Source organism: Castor canadensis, chromosome 7 (genome assembly GCF_047511655.1).
Source record: "Castor canadensis chromosome 7, mCasCan1.hap1v2, whole genome shotgun sequence".
In the NCBI taxonomy this organism is placed as follows: domain Eukaryota; kingdom Metazoa; phylum Chordata; class Mammalia; order Rodentia; family Castoridae; genus Castor; species Castor canadensis.
In genome coordinates this window covers 153482820-153499203 of record NC_133392.1, presented here as the reverse complement: position 1 = coordinate 153499203, position 16384 = coordinate 153482820, and the positions used below count along the sequence as shown (strand labels likewise).

The following is a 16384-nucleotide window of genomic DNA, read 5'->3' as shown; positions in this document are numbered from 1 at the left end:
GGAGGTTTCAGAGGAACCAAAGGAAGGGAAGAAGAGTCCTGTAGCCTGGAGTAACTGCCTGTCACTGCTGAGATTCAGAGAGCTCTGGGGCACCTGTGACACACTGGTAAGTGACTCAGATGCAGAAGAATATCCCACATCCTCCCTCAGTCTGACTCATTTGAACAGTTTTAAGATTTTTTACATTTTTGGTGGTACTGGGTTTGAACTCAGGGCCTCACACTTGCTAGGCAGGCACGCTACTGCTTGGGCAACTCCTGCAGCTCTTTTTCATGTTGGGTAGTTTCTGTTTTATGTGAGCATGGTAAAGTACCAACCTTGTAACTAGGTTTGAGGGCTGGGCATGTCATGCAAATGTGTGAACACACAATCATCACACTTATGATGCAAAAAAGATCTGTGTGGGTATTTTAAAGATAGGGCCACTCAAACTATTTGCATTAGTGCATTTGAACCACAGTCCTCCTGATCTCTACCTCCTTAGTAGCTACAATTAATGGTATTGTTGCAGGAGGGCTCAGACAGAGACAGAGTGGACACCAAAGATTTTGGAAGGCAAGTTTATTAAGCAGGCTGGCAGTGGCTCAGCAGACTTGAGTCTAAAGGCTGAACCCCAAAAACAAAAGGGGTCTTCCTTATATACCATTTAGAGCAGGTTACAGAAATGAGGGGGTACAGTTTGTCCCATGCATAATCACATGCTATTTCATTGGCTGCTTTAACCTCTGGGTCAAGTGACCCTTCTCTGGTCTAGCCCCAGGTAACATTCCCAACTCCGGTTTTTCTTTGTTTCACTGTAGCACTCATTATCAACCTTCCTCCTCCCTGTCTTCCTGACATAGTCCCCCCTTTGATGCTTGGACCCACTTTGGGGTCAAAGAGCATCATCTGGATCTGGGGATTATATTTCCATAGTGCTGTTACATGAGCAGATATCTTTCTTTCTATAGGGGCTTCCATAATGGCCCTGAAAGACCTCAGTACCAGAGAGATTAGGTAGGGTAATATCTGGCATGCTCCTAAGACAAGGAACATTGTCCCTACTAAGGTCTTGAACCCTCCTAGGGTTGAGAACCAGTCCTCAAATAGGTAATTGGGACTCCATCCTTTCCAAGTCTGCACAGGGACATGGGCAAGCTTTTTCATCTTGTCGGTAATCTGTTCAATTACCTTTCCTTCATCATCAATCTGTAAGCAGCACTTACTCAGACTGAACTTTGCTATTTGCTAACAAATAGTCCAAAGCCAAACGGTTTTGGAAGATGGTGTTGCATATTTTAGTCTACTGTTTGGCTAATATGTTGAAGGCTTTAACTGTTTCATTAGTTATACTTTCAGCTACTGCCTGAAGCCAAATGATATGGCTGAGCATAAAGATTGGGGTGCGACAGCCTCAGGAGCCATCTTCTGACCATATAGCAGGACCATAATACTGAATCATTTGCTCTGGAGGCCATTCAAATCCTTCTGGTCTCTATTTGTAGGGCATTTCGCTTTTTCCTGTTCATCTTCTCTTTGTATATGGAGACTTTTAATTTTTTGCCTTGTCTGAGAGGGATCCAACACACAGGATCCAAACCAGTAGTTGGGAAGGAATGTGTAAGCTCATTCCCCACAGATCCAGTATACCCCTTAGATGCCTGCCACCCTATGCCTGAGGTTAGATTATTCCAGGCTACTGCAAGTTTAGGGAAGTTAGCCAGAGGAGGAGGTTGGGGCTCCATGTGATTGTGAGACCCCCACTACTGAGTCTCCTGAGCAGCATCACTGTAAACTTCTGTCCCAAGTAGATCAAGTCCCCTATTAGGGTGAAGAATTGGCTTTTTGGATGGAAGATACAGTAATTCCCAATAATAGAGGATTTTAGGAGCCAAAAACTCTCTCTGAGGCTAGGGAGAGTGGTTTCATTAAAGGGCTTTTGTGGGTTTAGCTCTTGTGCCTTCCACAGTAATGGTCTCCCATATTCATTCCCCACAAATATAACAAGAAGTTATATTCAGAGTTCGTGTGATGGACTCAGCTAGTGAGAGGAACAGGTTTTTGGTTTTAACTGAGATGGGAAACTCATCACTGGCAGTGATTGTGCTTCAGTGACAGCATCCAGAGTCACTACTGCATATCTGGCAAAATGTGTGCCATTCCAGACAAAGCTGCTGCCATCTGTGAAATACTCAACATTCAAATGACTAATAGGCTGGTAAGTCATGTCTGGCCAGCTTGAGAACACCTCATCCATAACCTCTAAACAGTCATGCTCCATGGGGCCTGAATAAGCTGGTAATATGGTGGCTGGGTTTAGAGTCTTCACAACCTCTAGCTGGAAACACAGGTTTTCACATAACATGGTTTGACACTTGACGGTGCAGGTGTTTATAAACCATCCCTTATATTCCATGAGATCAAAACAGTGTGGGAAACTCAGACTGTGTGTTCTTGTACCAAACTAAGCTTGTCTGCTTCAGCCTCCAAGACAGCAGTAGCACCCAGTGCACACAGGCAGGGTGACCAGCCTGGGGACACTGCATCAAGTTGCTTTGATAACTTGGCCACCAAGCAGTGCCAGGACCCTAGCAGCTGTGTCAAGACTTCTACAGCTGTCCCCACTCTTTCATGCACATATAGGAAGAAGGGCTTTATCACATCTGGCAAGCTCACAGCAGGGGCATTTGTGAGTGCCCTCTTAATTTCTTTAAAGGCCTTTTTTTGCTCCTCTCCCCATACCATGGGTTCCTGCTCTCCCACCTTTGTGGCTTCATAAAGGGATTTTGCCAAGATAGAGTAATTGGAGATGAGGAGGTCTGTGGTGATGAAGGGCTGGTAGATGAATGTTTGCCTTTCTCCTTGTATCTGACCATACTGGTCATAGTATATTTGGCCCTGGACCTCTCTCAGGGGCATCTGTAGGACAGGGGGTTCTGGGGCACAAGCTTGGCTCATAGTGGGACTGTTCAAATGTTCCTGGTTGAACCTAGGAGCCAGTCTCACAGGGAGCTGTGGAGTGAGGACTGGTGGGGTTGGAGTGGTCATGAGGTTCATGGGGCCCGAAAAAGGTGGGATTGTTGCAGTCTCAAGGACTCCTGGACTCAGCCTTGTAGGTGTATTTGCTGCTGGGGCTTCTACATCTGATGCTGCTTCCCCCTCCAAGAGTGGGGGCAAAGAGGCAGATGACAGTGGCAAAGGTGGGTATGCTGCCACATAAGGGGGTAGGGTCCCCTGCTAATATGGGTTTCTCCAGCTTTTTACATTTTTCCCTCTACTTGGAAGCTGCTGTCATCCTGGCTACCATGAACCTACATGCTTTCTCTAGGTGGGGCTTCAGCCATGTGGGCTGACTGAGGACTGCATCCTGCCAGCAATCAATATAAAGAACCATCTGGGTTCCAGGCTCCCCTACAACCACTTCAAAAACTCTCTTGACTATGACCTTATCTAATAACCCCTCTGAGTGCCATCCTTCACCAAAAACAGGCCAATCTAGTTCACAGAAGGTCCTAAGCTTGTCAGGAGTCAGCTTGACCCTGTAATCTCTATTAAATCCCTTCTTAAAGTTCTTAAGCATGCACTCTAGGGGTGTTCTTACTCTGACCTCCTCCTATTCCTCCTGTTTGACAGACATCAAGACAGAGACAAAGATGGGAGGGATGAAGGCTGTGGAGAGGAGGTAAGGGGTCCTCCTCTCTAGCACACAGGGAAAACAAATAACACCACTCACTTCGTCTGTCTCCAGCCACTCCCCTCGCAGGGATGTAGGTGTCTCTTGACTGTAGTGAGTTCATATAAGCCCTGGACCAGAGGCCCTGTTAGGGCTCACCCTAGACCATATGAGTTCACCATGGATCCGTGGATCAGAACCCCACACTCACTTCATAACCCGGCTACATCACAGGCTTGCACTTTTACACACTCTCACACATCACTGTACTCCCACCTGGCTCCCTGAACCTGAAAGACGGTTTCACTCCAAAAAAGAGCATTACTTGAGTGTCTTTGGGAGTTGGGTGTCTTTGGGAGTTGATCAGACTCCCCTTCTGTCTCCTGAGGCAGGCCTGATTCAAACCCTAGTTCTTACCAGTCTGATGAGTGTGCCTCCCAAGTTGGTTCCTGAGCTTTTCTGGGTTCCTTTTGTGCAGCCAGAACTTGCCTCCTCAGCTCACAAGGAGAGAAGCTCCCTCCCCCCAGATCAACACAGTCTGGTGGTGCCTGGCAAGGGCAGCCCTCCTGGCAGTCTAGGGACACTGAGCCAGCAACAACAAGGAGGTGAAATCACCACCCTCTAAATCCCGAATGAGCATCCCAGAAATGTTGCAGGAGGGCTCAGACAGAGACAGAGTGGGTACCAACGTTTCCAGGAAGCAAGTTTATTAAGCAAGCTGGCAATGACTCAATGGACTCAAGTGCAAAGACTGAACCCTGAGAACAAAGGGGGCTTTCCTTACATACCATTTAGAGCAGGCTCCAGAAAAGGGAGGGGGTAAAGTTTGTCCCATGCATAATCACGTTATTTATTGGTGGTTTTAACCTCTGCTGTGAGGTCATCCTGCTCTGGTCTCACTCGTAGTAACATTTGCCAACTCGTTTTTCTTTGTTTCACTCATGATGTAGCACTCATCATCTCCCTGCCCCTTCTCTGCCTTCCTGCTACAGTATGACCTGCAAGCACCTGCCTTCCAAAATCTTCAGTGTTCTCAGGCCCATGCCATTTTAAAATTTTTGTGGTGTTTTAGGTTTTGGAGAAAGTGTCTGGCTATAGAGCCCCAGCTGGCACTGAAATCACAATTCTCTCCTGTTTCTGTCTCCTCGGGGCTGGGATTACAGTCCTGCCTCACCATGCCTCACTTTTGTTTGCAAACTTCTTAAACAAGAAGGATTTGTTTTGATTTCTAAAACAGTTTGACTGGACTTTTATTTCTTAACAATTTAAATATTACTTTGTAGTTACTTAAATTACAGTATCTGACTACATGCTCTTGTGACTTTATACATTAAATTCTCCTTATTTATTTATTTTTTAATTAAATATTCATTCATTCATTTAATTTTTTTGGAGACTTGTTTTCACTACTTAGCTCCCATGGACTTCTATCTCATATTCATCCTGGTCTGATTGTAGGCATGGGTATCCACACAGGATCTACACCTCCCTTGCAATTAAAATTTAAAAAGAAAGCTAGGACTGGGCATGGTGGTTCAGCTGTAATCTCAGCTTTGGGGAGGCTGAGGCAGGAGGATCAATTGTTGGAGGCCAACTGGAGATATAGGAAGAGACAGTGTCACAACAGAAAAAAAAAGAATGAAAGAAAAAGGAAAGCAATGAAGCTTAAAAGCATTTTGTACAGTATTTTGCACCAGGGTCTTTTGTGTTCCAATTTATTCCTTCCTTCCTTCCTCCCTATGTTCCTTTCTTCCTTCCTTTTTTCCTTCTTTCTTTCATTCATTCTTTCTTTCTTTCCTTCATGTAGATGGGAATCAAGCCCAACATCTCATGTAAGCCAGTCTACCCTCTGTTGCTGAGCTCCACCTCAGTCAGTGCAGACTGTAAAGAGGGAGCCCTGTTCTGACTCAGGCCTCCCAGGCTCCACTCCCACAAGTCAGTGCTCCTAGAAGCAGGGCTGGCATGTGGGACTATCCCTCCCAGAGCTTGCCTTAGATTCAGTGTTTCTACCTCACAGTTGGTATTATCCACATGCTCCAGGAATTCCACAATCATTTATTTAAGGACTAGAAATGAATGGTGCCATTTTCTACTCTCCTTCCTGTTTTATGCAGGAAGACATAGAAGGAGCAGAGAGTATAGTGAGGCCAGGCACATGGGATTTCCCTTGCCTTTGTTTTAGGACCTTGAGTGATGACCAGAAGATTTATGACAAAAAGACTAGGGTGAGTTTTATGGCTCCTTGGTGTCCCTTCCAGGGGCACCTGAACTCACAGGAACAATTCAGGAAATGCATGGGCAACAGCAAACTTGTACCTGTGTTAGTGCTAGTGAGAAGCTCGTCCTGCTGCTGGCTGTCACAGAGCTGTAGTTTTGTGTCCCTCGGGTGATAAGGGGAAGTAGGGTAAACTGAAGTCCCTTCCACAATTGCAGAGCAATGACTCTAGTCCTGAGATGAGTCCTTGGCCTGACAGGCGTCTTCCTGGATTCTTTCCAGAAGCCTTTTATTATAGATCCTTCAGAATGAGCATGAAGACCCCACCCACCCTCCTGCAGCTGGCAAGGCAGAGCCTGCTGAGGAACGAGGCCCTGGCCATCTCTGCTGTGGAGACACTGCCCACGCAGCTCTTCCCTCCTCTATTCATGGAGGCCTTTGCCAGGAGACGCACTAATGTCATGAAGGCCATGGTGCAGGTCTGGCTCTTCCCTTCCCTTCCCCTGGAAGCTCTGACAATGCCTCAAGACCTGGGCCCCCTCCAGGTTGCCCTGGATGGGACTGCCATGCTGCTTGGCCAGCAGGTTCACCCCAGCTGAGTGTGACAAAAGAAATATGAATTGCAGGGTGCTATGGTCTATGGAAGACTGAGTTGGAGACATAGAGAGAAGTGGCAGCTACATCTGATGAAGCAAAGAAAGACATTAGAAGGGCCAGGACCATCACTGATCTCCTCCTAGGAAAGGCCTTCTGGGAGTGGAGGACTGATTAGGATGGGTGTAGATGGCAGAAGGAGCTGTACCTGTGTCCTCCCACAGGTATTAGAAGTGGGAACCAAATTAGCTCCAATGGGAAGGGGGTGGAGAAAAGGAAGTGAGAATTCTGCCCATGAAGCCAAGCTGAGAAGCCTTTGCCTAGAGAGCATGGGGCCCTGAGACTGAAGTTCAGCACTTCAAAAAAAATAAAAGAGGGAGGAAGATACGAATAAAAACAGAAGGAGAAAAAGAAGCAAAATAGAGGTGAGGAAAAAATTTAAAGGGACACACCAATGTCCAGGATGGGCTGGGGCAAAACAGAAGCACAGGTGGATGTTGGAATCCTGACAAGATTCTCAGACTCTCCCTGTTTCTCCTCAGGAGATGGAAACTGCAGGTGTTGGATCTGCTGACTGTGCACCAGAACTTCTGGAAGGTGTGGGCTGGAAACATGGCTGGAGACTGCACCTCACAGGCCACCAACAGGATCCAAATAGAATAATTCCCTCCCTGGAAGGGAATGGAACAGCCTTTGAGGCTGATAGTTGACCTTAACCTGTACCTCAGTGAACTGCATGAACTCCAAATACACCTGTTTGAGTGGGTCCTCCAGAGAAAAAGTTCAATACAGCTGCGCTGTAGGAAGATGCAGATTTGGGGACTGTGCACCTGCGGCTCCAGGCCATGGGCCATCCATGGGGTCCTGGGCTTATTGGAGCTGGACTGGATGGAGGAGGTGGTCCTGCATTGTCCCTGGTCCCTGTGCATCCTGGGTGTGTTTGCTTCTTACCTGGGCCAGATGAGAAACCTGCGCACACTCTGCATCTGTTGTACCTGTGTGTTGTCCAGCATTTCTCCAGAACAGAATGAGCAGCTGGTCATCACCTTCTCTTTTGAGTTTGGCAAACTCAGCTGCCTCCAACAGCTTTGAATGAATGAGGTCTATTTCCTCTGTGGCCACCTGCCCCAGGTGCTCAGGTGAGGATGGATGGGTGGTCTCTGCAGCACAGAGTCAAGCCTTTCCTTTCTACATTGGACACATTGGACACATTGTTTTCCAGCCACTGGAGATGTCACTGTGATGTATGCATTAGATGTGTAAGTGTTGAATTCTTCTAGTCTATGCTGTAATGTGCACAATCAGAATGAGTCACCATGCTAGGAAAATAGGTATGGGGGACATGTGTAGGGAGGGTGGGCAATGAATTCTTCCCTAGGAGGTACGTGTAAGCTGAGGTGCTGGAAGTAGGAAGGAGAAGGGGGCACTGAAGGAGGGAAGCCCCGCACACCTGCATAGGTCACCATGTTAGTGCTGAGCTTGTAGCTGAGAGAGCAGGAAGGGGCCTGTCTCTACGTCCCCTTCTCTGTATGGTGGCATTGAGCTCAGTCAGGGAAGGGATGGGAAATGCATGGCACTGGTGTTTGGGTGAGGAGTAAGAGTGATGCACTAGTCAGTGACAGATTCTATGCAGGGGAGTGAGCCACACCTGCCAGGTTTCCAGATCTTGCATGGGTTTGTCTTTCCTTCAGGTCTCCATTAGTCACAGATGGGGCATTGTATGTGACAGTGAGGAAGGGTGTGTGGAGATGGGCAGTGAGGCAGTCACACAGTGATGGTGAAAAGCCTCAACACAGGTGGGGTGACTAGAGAACACACAACTTTTTTAGAGGCACTAGGATTTGAACTCGGGGCCTCACACTTGTTAAGCATGTGCCATTACCACTTGAGCTACATCGTCAAACCTTTTTGGTGAGGAGTTTTTTTCAAAATAAGGTCTTGGGAATTACTTGCCCAGGGCTGGCTTTGAAACTCAATCCTCGTGATCTTTGCCTTCTGAGTAGCTAAGATTGCAGTGGTGAGCACCTAGCCTGAGAACACAGTCAACCATGTTCAGATGGTCAGGTCCATCTTCAGTGTTGCTGGAAAAGATAATGCTTTCTGACCTGAGGTCATTCCTGACCCTCCTCCACCTACTATCCATTAGCCAGAACTACCTGCTGGTTCTGTCCTCAGGCAGCTGAAGACCCCCTTGGAGTTGCTGTCAATAACTCACTGCCAGCTTGAAAAATCAGACTTGAAACTTCTGTCCCAGTGCCCAATCATCCACCAGCTCAAACACCTGAGTCTGAGAGGAGTCACGCTGAGCTACATGGGTCCTGAGCCCCTCCAAGTTCTGCTAGAGAGAGTCACAGACACTCTGAAGACCCTGGACTTGGAGGACTGTGGGATTAGGGACCCCCCAGCTCACTGCTCTCCTGCCTGCCCTGAGCCACTGCTCCCAGCTCAGCAGGATCAACTTGTTTGGGAACCACGTCTCCATGTCTGTCCTGAAGGAACTGCTGCACCACACTGTCAGGCTGAGGCAGTTGAGGCAGGAGCTGTACCCTGCCCCTCTGGAGAGCTATGATGGGCTGGGTTCTGTGGTCACAGGGAGATTTACCCAACATTGTACAGCACTCTTGGATACACTGAGGGTTGCTAGGAAACCCAAGATGGTGCTGTTCAGTACTGCACGCTGCCGTCAATGTGGCAACCGATGTTTCTATGACATGGAGCACCATCTAAGGTACTGTTGGAATCATGCCCAATTGAGTGAAAATATCCAGATCTTTCTCCTGACCACTGTTATGTGAAATCCAAGGCCTAAGAGGCTGATCATGGGTACAACAAACATGTGATTTCAGCCCACTGTTCAGTAGGTTTGGGAAAATGAAGGTAATGAAGGGGTGCTCATATTAGAGGGGGAAAGGTGACACAGGAGCAAGGAGTCCTTTTGACATGTGTCTTATGCAGTCATAAATATGAATCAGAATGTGTTGATGTAGCTGCAGGCTGAAGAGGTGCATGGGCTGTTGCCCCTGCCCAATGGTCTGTATAAACATGGTCAGAACCTCATGCAAACACTCTTTATCTGCCTGGTCTGTAAAGTCCTGTGACTGTAGAGAACCACAGGCACTGAGCTGTCCCATCAGTGAGGCTGAAGACCCAGAACTCATGGCATCAACAATTGGAGCCACGCTGATCACTGCCTTCCATTTTTCCTTCTCTCTGGGCATCTGTGATGTGGCTGGTCAGTTTTTAATGCACACGAGGCTGTCAGCTGAAGGGACCACCTCAGACCCATATAAAGGACAGAGTTGATTTGTGATACATAGGATGGGAATCCGGGATGCTCAGGCTAGGGTGGACCATAGGCACATCTGTGGGGGCTGGGGAAAGGGAAAGATAAAATGCATAAAAAGGGAATTGGGTTAATCCACATTTCAAAGGCCATGTTCTTGGGTCTCCCAAGCATTTCCTTTTCTCCAGCAGATACGGCCTCCTGTGTGGTGACAGATATTCCTCCCTTGTGCTAATGATTTACTTTTCAAAAGTGAGTGAAACTCTATCAAGAAGTGAAAATCTTTAAAATCCTAAAAGGGCGAGGGTGTGGCTTATGTGGTATAGCAAGGCCCTGGGTTCCATCTGATGCGGGGGGAGGAGGGGCAGAAAACTGTTTCTTTTCCCTCTTTATCCCTCCTAACAGGCTACTCCATCCTTCAATTCACCCTCCATTCTTGGCAACAGAGAGGAGAGCAGGGAGTCAGGCACCGAATGGGACTCAGCCTCTAGGGGTGCCTCCATTTACTCTGGATTCATCCAAAGAACAGAGCAGGCAGCAGGGGTTGGCAGTGGGGACAGAGAACTGGACTCCTGGGTGTGTGGCTAATGTGACAGAACATAGCGAATGAGAAGCACTGAGTCCAGTCTCCAGTAAGGAAAAAACACACCTGGATTCCCCTTCGCTGACCAGACGTGATCAGCGCTCTGGGCCTTGTGCACCCTCTGCTGGACACTTGGGTCAGATGCTCTGAGTGTCTTCCAGCACCAGGGTTTCCTGTGGTCATTACAAAACTGTTATGATAGACTATTGAGCATTAACAGTATGATTCTTTTGAAATTTCAGCAAGAATTTATTTTAGTCTAGTAAATTAAATTAAGTAGTTAGAACTGAGGAAATAAGGAAGAAACATTCACTGCTCAACAGTGGAAATGGGACTACAGCTTCCTTTGTTGTGCTTCTAGGAGATAATAAATACATAAATTACTTTGACAATTATAAAAGAGATTTAGATCTTTCACAGGATGCAATATTATATGAAAATAGTGTTTAACTTTATTTTCTGGATCAAGAAAGCACACACTTGCTCTGCGAGTGTTTCCAATGGTAGAGTCCTCGCTTTGCATATGTGAGGTCCTGGGTCAAAAAAAAGACTAAATAATAATTGAAAAATTAAGCTGTGTGTGCTTCATATGCCTTGTTAAAATTGTAAGTTTTAGACCAGGCTCAAAGATATAGTGAAAGCCTTCTTCAAAATAGTAAAAAATAAAGAAATAAGATATAGAAAGAAAAATGTAGACATCAATAAATTATAATGTTACTTATTTAACAAATGCTTAGAAGAATAAAATTATAGAGCTTGAATTGGCACACTTAACATTTTTGGCAGCACTGGAGTTTGAACTGAGTCCCTCATGCTTGCCAGGCAAGCACCCTACCACTTCAGCCACTCCACCAGTCCTTTTTTGTATTGTGTATCTTCAAGAGAGGGCCTCTTGAACTACTTGCTGGGGATGGCTTCAAATAACAATCTCCTCACCTCTGTCTCCTGAGTAGCTTGGATTACAGGTATCAGCCCACCAGTCACACTTATTTTTTAATGTTGACTTGGTTACTTACACCAGTTTTAGAATCACAGATAAGTTCCCAAATCCCCTGTTCCACACAGACACTGCCTCCCCCAGGAGCAGCGTCCCTTCCAGAGGGAAATAAACCTTCCTGTTCTACACCTACAAGGACACATATTTGCAAATCCATAATTTACCTCAGGGCTCATTCTTGCTGCTGTTCAGTCAATGAATTTTGAAAAAAAAAACTTGTAATGTGTGAACCCAAATTACAGGATCATACAGAATAGTTTATTCTGCTCAAAATCCTGTGTGCTCTGGCTGCTCACACCCCCTACCACCAGAACCTGCCAACCACTGGACTTTCTCAGCCTCCATGGTTTTGCCTTTGTGGAATTTCATCTAGTATGTAGCCTCTATGATTGCTTTCTTTCACTGGGTAATTTGCATAAAGATCCAAGACCCCTCCCCACACCCACCTCCCTCACACAGTCCCCCACCCATGACTTGATTTACAATGTCTGGCAGGGCCATGGTTCAGTTATTCATTCACCTGCTAAAAGATGCCATGATGCATTCCAAATGCTGGCAATGAACAGAGCAGCCATAACCATCCAGGTGGGGCCAATCCCTTTGGTAAAGACCTAGGAGCTCCAGAATTGCACTGGAAAGGAATGCTTGGTTAACTGTTACTGGTTTTCTTAACACTCACCTGGTAGACACAATAGCCACTGAAATGGCAAGGATAGTGTTCCCACCATTCTGGGTCCCCACTTCTGAGCATGGCACCTGACAAGTGGTAGCAAGTGCTCATGTCCTGCAGGTCACATGGAACCTCTACCATCGGTGACAGCCACTGAAAGGCCAACTTGGAAAGAACACAGCTGGCTAAAAGTAACGTGGAAGACACAGCACTCAGGCTGCTGCTCTCACTGCCGTGTGTCAACGTCCAGCCTTCATAAGGGCTCATGAGCTGAACCTCACTTATTTCCATACATTTTCCCCAGAAATTCAGGACATTGTCACTGTCAAACAGTCCCACAGACACAGAACAAAGCCTTCCCTGGCCTTCCCTTCATCCCAGACCCCTCTCTAGAGGGTTTGGTTTAGTTTCCTCATTCCAGACTTTTCTGCCTTTCTCTCCATTTGTCCCTACACATGGAGGCCTCTGGTTTCATCCACCCTTCTAGAAAGGGTGTCTTACTGTGGAATGGGCATGGTGCTTTTCCCACTGAAGTGGAAGGATTGAAGGTCTGTCCTCATTCTCATTGGCTGGCACAGAGCATCCCATAGCTGAGGACTCAGGTGAGCGCTGTGTCTGTTTGTGGACCTCTAGCTTCTTCTGATTTGTTGCTGTTACTGAACCCGTGGTCCTAAGGATCTTGACACACTGAAGCTTCTCTTTGACTTCTCAAACTTTTCTCCTTGTTCTCTGCTCCATCTGTGCTGAACCTTCAGTTCCCCTTCTCTGACAGGTTATTTCATCAGTAAGAACAGACTCTCCACAGTCTTCCATTTAAAAGAGAAGCAAAGAGAGTGAAAAGAAACCTCCTTCACCTCCATGTCATTCTTCTCCTGCACACACAGCTTCTCCTCAGAGGTCTCGGCATTCCTTGTCTCTGTGTCTGGTCCCTTACAAAGGCTCAGTGTCATTTTAAGGAACTATTCCAAGTGCACAGAATGCATCACTAATATGAAATCACATGGGTGCACACCAGCTTTCCTTGTACATAAACAGTTGGTCTTACTTGCTCCAGACTTTCCTAACACTACAACATGACACCTTATCATTGAAACCTGATCTTCATGCCTGTCCCAAGATACCTGTATTTTAAATTTTGTCACATATTCTTATGAAAGATGTGTTAGTGCAATTGTCCATGAATCTAATTAAACTGTCATGAATGGATAACTGAATTTCTTCCTTCTGTATTGTTTTTGAAACAGGGTCTTCCTGTGGACTACTGAATTACCTTAATCTTGAGATCCTCCTGCCTCAGCCTCCTGAGTTGTTCCCTGGAGTTTTATTTGGGGTACTCAGTTCTTATGTTGCCATGAGACGACCTATCCAGTAAGACATGAAACATGGTGAATGTAATAGGAAAGTTTGTGAAGAGAAGGAAAAATTGTCTCCTAAAGAATAACAGCTGCTTGGATTTATGGGCTGGTGGGGTGGTAGGGTTACTGAGGCAACAGCCAAACCTGCCTGTTCATGAGGATAATAATGCACAGTTAGCTCATGCGACACTAGTAGGAGCAATTGAAGATGCATGCAGTAAGAGCTCAATAAATGCTGTTTTTTTCCTTTTTAAAAAATCATTCTTTTTGTTGCCCTACTGGGTTTTGAACTCAGAGTCTCACACTTGTGAGTCAGGGGCTCTAGCACCTGAGCCACTCCACCAGCATGGTGCTTTCCTCTGTATCCTCTTAGGAGACATCCACCCATCCCCATCCTTCAATCCCTCCTCTGTTCCAGGTACGTGGGAGGAGGCACACCATGGGATGTCCCTCTTATCTGTAGTTCAGTCAGTCAGGATTCATCCAAAAGGCAGAGCTTTGATAGTCAGCTTGGGAAGGAGCTCGGGGCACACCACTGATGCCTCTCTAGTGAGCTTCAGAGAACCTTCCAAGTGTCAGGATCTGCTCAACATAGGTCAGACCACACGGAATAGGTTACTGTCACCAGGAGGACTCTATATGTTGGCAGTTGATATCTGCTGTTAGGGCTGGGGGTGTGACTAAGGTGATAGAGCACCTGCTTAGGAAGTTATGAGGTATTTATATAAGTAGATTTTCAATATCTGAAGGTAGCTTAGAACTCAAAGACTGTATACAATGCAAAAATAATGTTACTAGTTGCTGTTTAAAAACAAACATGATTTTAAAACCAGATTTTGAAGATCAATGAAAGAGAATTATTTCTTTTTTAAAAAATACTGAGAATAGTACAATATAAGAGCTGACACCAGATACTACACTTACTTTTGGTCACGGATGTGACTTTCAGAGCCACAGTTGTGTCACAATGGCACTAAGATGAAGTAAAAAGTTACCATGAACTGACTGCCACACACAGACCAAGCCTTCCCCAGGATCAACCTGCTCCAGAGTGCTAAGTGTTACAGTCCTGCTCCCCTGACCCACCAGGTGATAGACCAATCCAGTGTCACCTTCCCAGGCATCAGGGACTATAGCAATGCCCACTGCAGCATGGCCTGTGGCTGAGCAGTCATGATGCCACCAGATTTTACAGAGGACCTGAGCAAGCTGAGGAGCCTGGTGGCCCAGATCCATGGCATGGTCCTCTGAATCTCCCCATGCATGGCCATGTCTCAGCTACGGCCGCCCCACCTGCCATGGTCACCTACAAGTGTGTGTGCCAGAGATGGCTTCAGCCTGGTTTTGTTCCTGATGCAGAGCAGCGTGTGCGTCCTGCTACATGACCTCCCATGCATGCACACAGTGCTCAAGGTGTTCCATGGCACCATGCACATCAGCTGCATGGACCAGCTGGAGGTAGGTAACAGCAGACAAGGGACCTTCCACAGGAGAATATCATCCAGCCTCTGCTGCAGAACCAGGAACAGAAGGTCCTGTGCAGAGTAATACTGTGCTCACAAACCCACTAAATGGAGGACAAGAAGCCCCCTGTGTCCTCTAGCCACACCTGGACAACCTGCAACAGATGGACAAGATGAATAGCTCACTGTCTTCCTGGGCATCCTGCACCCACCCTATGCCCTGTCCCCCTTTGAGAATGCCACTATTACAAGCCCATGGTGTACTCTGGCTCTGCCAGTCACCTGCCCAGAGAAGTGTGGCTCCTGGACACATCCACAACTGATGACTTCTAAGGCAAGGAAGAGCCCTATTCAGATCCCAAGGTCCTCTTTGAAGCCACCAGCTCCTGGAAGCAATGGACCTGGGACATATACTGCCCTAATAAGGGCCTGGCCTCCTTGAACCAACTAGAGGACTCTCTGTGCCTCAGCCTTTCCTTGGATCAGCGGCTGTTTCTACTGAGGCTTTGGGAAGCCTGGACCACAGGACAGCAACCAACAGACAGGGGAATGTGTCAGGATGGGCAGTAGACTATGTTGTTTGCTGGTGCTGTCACTGCCACCCCATGTTTGTGTGGGGGCAGTGTGGATCTTCTGAAGTGCTCTCATCCTAAAGCCATAATAGCAATGTTGTTCCTCTTTCCCCATTCTATACAAAATATACTGAGTGGTTTTTTAATCCTACCATTGATTTTTCTGATCATGTAGTTTTAACTTATTTGCTGAGTATAACCTGGTGGTTGTAGTTGATTGTTTAATTCAAATCATTGGTAAAAACTAGGTTTCAAGAGCTGAGATACTTTTAACATGAATTGTCTGTCCTTCATGGCTATTCCCTATGAAAACCAAGTCCCCTTTTCACAGTTCCAGGCTCACCCTCAACACAGAACTGTGGAGGTGGATGACAAGACTCCCTTTCTTCCTCCCTTGCATGGTGGCCACAATGAGCTGATGCCAGCAGTGGTGAATAAGTAATTCAGCACCTGCTGTCTCAGTGAGTGCTGATGTCTTAGATCTGATCATAATGATAAGACTTCAGATCTGTCCACTGAGCAGGGTTTGGTGTAGACTCACCTTTAAAGGAAGACTGTATTACCCTCAGGTAAATTTTTCATTGTCCTACTGTACCTTAAGAGGAGACAGGGTTCTGTAATCTTCTGAGTTCTCTAAGCAGAAGGTTCAGAGGTGCTGAAGTGCTCATGATTCTAGAAGACTGAATACAAAATACTCCAAGCCAGCTGCTGAATTCCATACCCTGATTCCTTCTAAACTCCTATGTACAGTCCATGATGTGTTCAGTCTCCCAGGATCCCCACTGTCCAGAGCTGGGATTCCGGCTATGCTGTTGGTAGCCTTATCTCGCCCCCTACTCAAACAGCATAGCTAGTGCTTGCTTCATCAGGGCTGGTTTTCTGTAGCAAGATGGAAGGCATAGGTAACTTAGGCTGGATAATTGAGAGTTACCATTCTTTTAGACGTTTTGGAATCAAAACAGGGATTAGCCAGGGCCAACTCCAAAGTCTTGCAATGAGC

At 46.6% G+C, this 16384-nt stretch overlaps 1 protein-coding gene and 1 non-coding gene across 2 annotated transcripts in view; one reads left to right on the top strand and one right to left on the bottom strand.

The window, feature by feature from the left end:
* Positions 1 to 294: 294 nt before the first annotated feature.
* On the bottom strand, positions 295 to 397 carry LOC141425398 (small nucleolar RNA U13). Its single transcript, XR_012450444.1, has one exon. It is a non-coding gene; the product is annotated as a small nucleolar RNA U13 (small nucleolar RNA).
* A 5778-nt stretch (positions 398 to 6175) lies between these two features.
* LOC109701980 (PRAME family member 12-like) overlaps positions 6176 to 16384 on the top strand; it is a 40364-nt gene continuing 30155 nt past the window's right edge. Inside the window, 5 exon segments of the mRNA XM_074079625.1 lie at positions 6176 to 6447; positions 7004 to 7064; positions 7236 to 7600; positions 8637 to 8859; positions 8861 to 9189. Coding sequence (XP_073935726.1) covers positions 6176 to 6447; positions 7004 to 7064; positions 7236 to 7600; positions 8637 to 8859; positions 8861 to 9189 — 1250 coding nt within the window.